The 8357-nt window shown below is 39.4% G+C and overlaps 1 protein-coding gene across 2 annotated transcripts; it reads right to left on the bottom strand.

Annotated features, from left to right (window-relative positions):
* Positions 1-1771: 1771 nt before the first annotated feature.
* On the bottom strand, positions 1772-7053 carry tnfrsf13b (TNF receptor superfamily member 13B). 2 transcript variants are annotated; one of them, XM_027289228.1, is made up of 5 exons: positions 6910-7053; positions 4793-4930; positions 4063-4179; positions 3211-3516; positions 1772-3096 (listed from the first exon to the last, which is right to left on the bottom strand). In XM_027289228.1, the coding sequence occupies exons 2-5, from the start codon at positions 4908-4910 to the stop codon at positions 2834-2836; spliced, it is 804 nt and encodes a 267-aa protein (XP_027145029.1). In that variant the 5' UTR covers positions 4911-4930; positions 6910-7053; the 3' UTR covers positions 1772-2833. The 2 variants fall into 2 exon arrangements, with proteins under 2 accessions (XP_027145029.1, XP_019111092.2); XM_019255547.2 differs by lacking the exon at positions 4793-4930 and having other exon boundaries at positions 6910-7049.
* Positions 7054-8357: the final 1304 nt, after the last annotated feature.

Here is an 8357-nt window from a genome sequence, read left to right as displayed (position 1 = left end):
CATCTATAAGAAAGAAATGATTGCAGACCTGTACATGGTCTGTACTTTTTTTCTCTCTTTTGGACACACACAGGAGGGCAGGTTTTTTTTTTTTTCTTTGGAAGGTTTACTTGATCACTAATGCTGTTCTTCACCAACGTCCTGTTTCACGCTCGCACAGCTGCGTTTATAATCGCCTGAAGGCGCTAAGAAGTGGAATCGCCACCTTCCGACGGGGGGTTCGAGGCTTCGCTTTAGTGAAGAAAGTTTTTTTTTTTTTGGGCAACTCTCTGGACACAAGCACACTTTTCTGACATACCCACACTCCTCCGAATGACCAAATACTTAAAGGATGGAAGTCGTCTTATTATGCATTTTTGTTCAGAATGCAAAGAGTGGGTAAAAAAAAAAAAAAAAAAAAAAATCCCATGATAAATGGTATTATGAACGTTGTATAGGGAGAGAGACAGTTGCTTGCATTCATTACTCGTGAGTTTGTTAGTCGTCAGATACTTTTAGGAAACCTTTTTCTTTAACAAGGGCGAGTACGCAAAGGGTCTGTTCTTTTCCGCCTCTCATGCTGCTTCCAACAGTCACAAGGGGGGAAATAAATTACACAGTGAATATTATATTTTTATACATACTGTAATTAAAACGTTTGTTTACAGTTTTGCATTCTCCCTAAACTCTCATGTTGTTCGTCTGTGTTACATTGTGCCGTCAGTCATGTTTTTTGTACACACAAAAGCAGAATAGTGCTGATAATGTTCATGAAACTGCTGCTATGGCGGCTGAATATATATAAATATATTTTTCCTGTAATCTAACATTAATTTGGCTACTTTCTGTCACATTTGTCTGTAATCTAACATTAATTTGGCTACTTTCTGTCACATTTGTTGCCGTCACAGAGGCATATTCTCCACTTTCAAGAGATGTTGTCACAATGCCGTTTCAGGTAAACGGCAAAAAAAAAAAAAAAAAAAAAAAGAAGTGAAACAAAAGAGGAGACGTGATTCTCAGTGCGGAGTGTGTGTATAACGGGGTCAGAAGCTCGATCCTGCAGTGTTAACCATCAGCCGCATGTTGTTCTAATTTGGTGTGTGTGTGTGCGTGTGTGTGTGCACGTGCACGTGTATGTGCCCGAGAAAGGGGAAGGGAATAATGCTAAGTGTAGGTGTGTTTGTGTAAAACGTGTTATTGTGTGTAAAGAGAAAAGAGGAGAAAAAAAAAGTGTGTATGTGTTCCTGTTTGTATGCACGTGTGTCGTGCGCGTGCGTATGTACCGTATGTTCGTGTACTGAATCAGTACTTGCATTCAGCATGCCATCCGAGCTGGGTATCACAGTTTGATAGGATTTTTTTCCACATGTTGACGATGTATGTAAAAGTATATATGTACAGTTTGTATGTAAGAGACAAATGGTGAAACCTCAAAAGTCGATTTCTTCTTCTATATCGCTGGATCCGGACACGGGGTCATAAATCAGAAGAAACTACTTGTCCTGACCCGGTCAGTCATTCCTCGCACACACATGTAACTGCTGCAAGAACTGGACACAGTGATTGAAAGACACTCAAATAAAGAAAAATCTATATCTGTAAACACTTATGTGCCTGGTTATTTGTCCTTCATCATAGATTTATTTTCTTTTTTTATTATATTGCGAATGTACATTAATTACAAATATTTGATTTATTATTTCTGACTGAATGGTAATATCAGGGATATCAAATTGCAGGCTTTCCCTAACAACAGTGCTCAAGTATTAAACTGACACTTCTGAACAGCTTCCCTCTTGAAATTTTTGCTGTTAAGTCTTTATTTTTCCTTATTAAAGCCAAAGCAAGTACAGAATTATGAATCATCATATAAAACATCACCCATAATACTGTGCACACAATTATCATACATACATTGCACATATTTGTGCCAATATTTGCACATATGCATTTTATACACGCATGCCTCAACTCCTCCATTTACATTTGGTGGTTATAAACATGAAGACCCAACGGAGGGGGCAGTAGAACTTCAACATTTTGGACTTAGGTGACTCTTTGGCGGTATAAAAAAATGAGTCAACTAATTGCCACATCAACAGTGATAATCATTTACTGCCATGTGATTCGAACTTTCATGTTTCATCAGCATGTCTTCATCACGGAGTAAAACGTCTTAATATGAATCAACTGCAAAGCAGCTTTAAAATATTTCGGATGGAAATATGTCTTACACTTATTTGCTTTTGTGTTTTTAAAGGTCCCATGCAATAGAAAATAACATTTCCAATTTTTAGTTTTTTGTTAAAAAGCAGGTCTATGTGCGATATAAGTACTGTGGCAGTATCAAAACGTCGTTCCATTCATTGGGAAATACCCATCGACCTTACAGAAAGTTCTGAAAGGTTGTGATATCACAACTATACAGTCACTGCCCTTATGCATGCCCCCAACACAGCCTTGACACACCAGTTAGTCCACAATCTGTTACTTGTGGTTGTTCTGGCCATTTGTAACTTAATCAGCAAATCAGAAAGAGAGGCTCATTACAAAACGCATAATACAATAACAGAACACAATGTTCTTGGTAGAACTTTAGAGAGAATCGAAAGAAAGGGGATATAAAACTAGATGTTCTTTTTTTTGTACTTAAAACCACAAAAACAAAACACCTGAAGAGTGTAAAATATGTGCAGGTAGGGCTGGTAGATGTGCTTGCATCCCTTTAACACTTTAACGCATACAGGAACGCCTTTTCTTAATTTCACAGTCCACACACTTGAACTTTGCTGTGACTGTAAAATCCAGTTGAATAACAATTTCCTCCTATGGCCTGAGGAGCAAGTGACCCTCATCCTACTGCAGCTTCCTCCGGCCCCTCCCGTACAGAAGTGTACAAGTCCTCCCCATTCCAGAGATATCCGTTCTTTTGGATCTGGGCTCTATGGGGGACAGCCTGTGGGTAGAATGGGAAAGGTTCCCTCACTGGCTTGTCATTGCCCTGGCCTAGTGCTTTCAGATCAGGGAAACAGTGGACACACACGCAAGTCTCAGTAGGACTGGAGTCATCCGATGGTTCGCGGTCGGTGGGGCGGCTTGAATTTGTTGCAACATCTGTAGAAAGAGCAAAATATATGAAACAGTTTTCTGTTAGTAATATTACTGCTTAAACATTGAATTATCCAGCTAAACCACTTATTGTTTAATTTGTATCAATACCACACTAACCTTTGGAGCTCTGCCCCAGCTGGCAACCTGGCTGGCCAACCTCCTGGCCGAGCTGAACAACACACTCCTGGTTGTGGTTAACCTCCTTGGGTCCTAACTTAGAGGTTTTGGTCCTGGTTCCTCTCAGAAAGACAACCAAGGCTAGAAACAAGCTAGAAAACAGCAGCAGCATGCACAGGGCCAGCAGAGGGTACAGCACGATAGTGGAGTCTCCTAGGGCCGTTGGCACTGACAGCCCTCGGGAATATGGCATGGGTGATGTAACTTCAACCAGGAGCTTTTTAGTGGTCACAGTAATAGGCGTCCCTGAGGGAATTAATGGGAAGAATAGCTTCAAGTCATAAGTAAAGTCTTGCTGTTCCTTTTGACTGATTTCCCTTTGGACTTCTCACCTTGTAACAATCTTGTTCTGTTTTTATTGTTATTGGTAGTCAGGTCCCCAGTCAGATGAAAACTGGTTGCCTTATGGCTCATGGGTAGTGCCCTAAACTCTACAGTAGGCTTCCCAAACATGCCCCAAATTACTCACATTCTCCACCGAAGTGCAACTACCAAGCGTCTATCTCTGCGCAGAAGTCAGCTAGGTACCCCTTGTAGCTACAGCTATGGTATTTAACTAAGCTTGTTAGCTCACTGCTTACCTTACAGAAAAGTTCATGCAATCAGGATTTATTTGTAGTTTGACAGTTCCTTTTTTTACCATTACTCTTTTAGTTAGGCAACTCGTCCTCTAAAAACTTTGTCCACTGAGGTCTAACTCGAGTAAACATTTATGCCTCCAAGAAACAGAGAAGTAGAAGAAAAAAGAATGTCACTGAATAATTAAAGCTCTAAATCAGGGTCAGTACTTACTCTGGCAGTGCTTGGAGCATTCTACTGGATGTTGGCCACAAACCGCAGTGCACCTCATGCAGTCCTTCAGCAGATCATCGTAGAAGTGGCCAGACTGTGCCTTACAATTTGCAAACTCTAACACAGGAAGAGAAATTATTGTGAAAGCAATCAGGAGAAGCTGAGGACATGTGATGAACTGAATTTATGCATTATATTCAATATTTTAGAGATGTCAGAGGGGTGCCATGTAGTCGGCAGAGTTGTCCAGAATGAGCTACTGCCGTTCCAAGGTTTGATGGATAATCCATATATTACCAATGCTAATCGGCTGTTTCTTGGAAATTACATAAAAAAAGAGGCATGTCTCCCTCTAGAAATAATCCCTCAAAAATAACATTTATTTAAGGTGTCTTCAAAATCTGGCTTGAAATACTTGTTGCTCTTGTTATCAAATGTGGGAAAAAATGCGAAAATTTGTACCCCACAAATGTTGCCTCTGATCCAACTAGTAATAAAAATGTCAACTTTGCAGCTATTCTGACAATCAGGGCAATTAGAAACGGCGAGATCATTTTTCACAAGGTTTTATCTCAGTCCATGTAGCATAATCAGATGCTGCATTAGAATAATATAGCATGCATTAGATTAACATTGACAATATAATCAAGCACTGGTAACAGCTTCAATAAATTCATGTTAAAATGTTTTTTTATGTATTCCTAACGTGTGTACGTGCGTGTGTACTCACTACACCAATTGTTGCATTTGGGGTTGACATTTCTCTTTCGCCTGCATTCCACTTGACAGGGCATACATATTTTGATTAAGCCATCCCAGTACTGATCCACACGGCACCCATCAGCCATCAGCCCTGATAACTTTCACACTGACAAACACAACAACGACACAGAAATGCATAGAGAGGTAGAACATATTATCCAATTCCTGCACATGTAGCATGTAGTTATGTTTAGTTTGTTGATATCGCGAGTAAACAGGTGGGAAGGTGCTGTTGAAATCTGCTCTTCACTATTTCCTAGCAACTCTAAAGGTAGTAAATTGAGATTTCAGAGATTCGTGAGTCATCGCACCGTGTCACACGACTGTAGTTATCGCATCTATTAAAGGTGACGCATGATATTGTCAGATCGTTGGTAGAAAGTCGTGTACGTGCCATGGACACAGCTTTGTTTTAGGAATTACAGCGAGTGACCTCTGAGGCGACCTTCTTTCTTTGTGTGTGTTGCAGCCAAATACACCAACTGAAGCTTGCTTGCAGTTAGTTAGCATAACCTGCACTTCCTTGTTTCAAGCTCTAATAAATAAAACTGTAACCGATGGCAGCCAGTGATCTTTTCGGCTGTTCTCATGAATGACTGCAGGGTCTTACAGTTGAAGATGTTGCAGTTGCCATACAGAGCAGTAATGCAACTTTTCAGAACATTCTCCATGATACCCCTGTTGAATGTGATGAGAGTAGGAAGCCTGGTTTTCCTAACGTGATGCATGAACACACACTTTTGTGATTTTTCGACTATGGAGGAGTTGAGTGATCGGCTTTGGTTACTTTTCTACTGCAGATCCATCTACCAATATAGATGATAATCTTGGTATTTAAAAAATAAAATATCGATATTGTGTTAATAATACACATATTATAATATCATGTGAATGATCTTTCCCCTCTTAAAACATTTCCCTTTCTTTCTGTTCCCACTTTATGGATCACACTCCAACAGTAGGTGGCAGTAATGCACCTGCCGGATATCAGGGTTACAGTTTAGTGTAATTCACTTGATAAAAACAAGAGAAAACACACAATCAAAGTTAAAGATTGATTTAACTGAGAGTATTTTATTTTTCAGATTAAATATTCTAATACTACAAATATCACAATATATTAAAGTTATTGTGAATTTTTTCTTTCTCCACGATCTTGTGATATATGATCGAAGCTGCGTGTCTTTATGCACGATATACAAATATGTAGGAAGTAAGTGTGAGCTTCACTAATGCATGTAGAGTGTAGAGACTGTATAGAGTCTGTGCTTGCACCTGTTAAACACTATTACTTGTATACTAAATGAGTAAAGGGGGGGGTTGCTTCAAAAGCCTGCTGCTCTCCTTTAAGTCCATTAAATCAAAGATAAAGAGCCATCAGCAGCTAGTAGCAGCTCTGCTGTTGGTGCAACGCGTAAATGTCCATCCTTTAAGAAATCATCTTTGTACTCAAACAAAGTCCTCCTCGCTCTGGTGAGCAATGAGTCAGCCAACTGTGAAAGACACACAGATCTGAACGTCCTCCGCCCACTATTGCTTTCACAGGCACAGAACAGCCTGAGTATATCTGTCACACCCTGATAATCCATACTCACTGTCTTACTCACGCCCCCTTTCAGATTTCATGTAAAGTTAGAACAATGCGTGATTATCATAAACTCATACTACATGTTATAATAGCTGAAACAAAAGTGCTTATTTCCATATAAATCAAAACCATAACTTAGTTACCCGTCTTCTTTTTCTGTCTTTAGCTATTTTTGTGCTTCAGTATTGAATTTTGTTGTCACTCTTTTTGGTATTTATCTTTATAAGCTTCTCATGTTTGGTCTCAGTTACGGTGTATGTCCTGCTGTATGTACAGTCACAGCAAAATAAAGACATTTCCAGTATTTGAAGAGCTCACTGTGAGCCACAGACACGCCACAGACTCACACTAGTTAGAAGCTGTGACCCTAGCTGAAGTATTGAGTTTGATTCCCACCTGGACCACCAATATTGACAACAAATACTGAAAAAACACAACATTCGTTTGTTGATGTGACCTGCTGTGGGTTGAAAACGATGTTTAGAGGGATCACTCACCTGGCGAGATGAAGACGCGGTGGGAGAATCCTTGGTTTGAAGATGACAGTGAGACAGGCCTGCATTTCAGCATGGAAGCTTATTTGGCTATGAACTCACTCTCTGTCTGATCTGGGACTTCCCCCCCCTGTGCATGAGGAGGATCCCCCTACACCGAAACACACACACACCTAAGATTAGACCATTATACAGTTTTTTTGTATTCTTATGTTGTTTTTATAACAGTAAATCACAGCAGATGTACATTAAACAGGGTGTTAAACTAACAACATACTTCAGAATTTGAAAAAAAATCACATAATACAAAATCATAATCAGTAATCTTGCATTTAAAGACTTACTTGAGTGCAATTACAAAGGTGTTAGCGTCAAAATATATTTTGTTTACTGTTACTGCTGGGTAGCTTAACTTATAATACACCATGCATCATAATTTTTATTTTGTCTTAACATTCTGAATCTAAAGTAACTAAAGATCTAAAGAAGATTTCAAATTAACATTTTCATCTGGAAGCTATGTCTGTGTGGCTTTAGCTTTATGTTTGGGGTCGTTACCTGACTGGAATGTAAATCATCTCTTGATAAATCCAACATAAGGAGAATAAAGCGTGTAGAATACAAATCAGCTCTCAAGTAGCAGTTTTCTTCTAGACTGTGACAGGTTTTCCTGTGTTTCTCTGCAATTTGACACTCTCTCACCGCCTTCACTTGTCATGTGTCAAGTAAAGTGCATGTACGATGTCCAAAAAGCTCAATTTCTGTCACATTTGCCCACACTTTGTTGGATGAAGGGCCCATCGCGTCAGCCATGAAACCCTGTATCAACTGCCTCTCTAGCCCCCATCTCACACAGACACACTTTACTTGGGATACTTTTGTACCCTTGACTGGTACTGTTTAACCCTTTTGGCTCATATTTGTTACATGTAAATGTTACATTTCACATACATCTTCATGATGTAGTAGTTAATACCTTTAACAGTCACATTCATTTTGTGAATAGTTCACTCATGTGCTTTTCCTGCTATGATAAATGAAGATGTCTGCTGTGAAAAAGTCATATTAACTGAAAAAGCTTTTCATCTTCATCACGCCACCTCTAAAAGTGTCTTTATTTTTGGGTTAAGATTGTTCAGTTTATTCAAATATATTTTCAGAAATTGGCCTAAATATAATAAATCGATGTTTGCATCAGTCTTATTAGTCATGCAGTTGGAACACTGATTTGCAGTAGGGTGACCACGGTGACTCACTGATGACAGGTATTAATGTGCATCTGAATGCATCTGTCTCATTTTATTCGAAAGATGTGACTAAAGCCACTTTCTCAACGTCAGTGTGAAACCGTCACCATGTGTTTTACTCTCCACTGAGCACAAAACAAGATTTCAGTGTTTCATCTGTGCCTTCGTTCTCATAGGAACTGGGATCTTTCTGGCCATGTGCAG

The sequence above is a fragment of the Larimichthys crocea genome, chromosome XVI (genome assembly GCF_000972845.2).
Source record: "Larimichthys crocea isolate SSNF chromosome XVI, L_crocea_2.0, whole genome shotgun sequence".
NCBI lineage: Eukaryota > Metazoa > Chordata > Actinopteri > Sciaenidae > Larimichthys > Larimichthys crocea.
The sequence above is the reverse complement of the archived record's forward strand: the minus strand, read 5'-3'. Positions and strand labels throughout refer to the sequence as shown.

Bases quoted from the DNA above. Each gene is read 5' to 3' on its own strand.
- tnfrsf13b (XM_027289228.1), bottom strand. From the start codon at position 4,910: ATGGCTGATGGGTGCCGTGTGGATCAGTACTGGGATGGCTTAATCAAA. The intron at 4,180-4,792 runs GTGAGTACACAC...TTCCTGTGTTAG, and splicing joins CAAATGCAACAATTGGTGTA to AGTTTGCAAATTGTAAGGCA. The intron at 3,097-3,210 runs GTTAGTGTGGTA...CTCTTTCTACAG, and splicing joins GCTGGGGCAGAGCTCCAAAG to ATGTTGCAACAAATTCAAGC.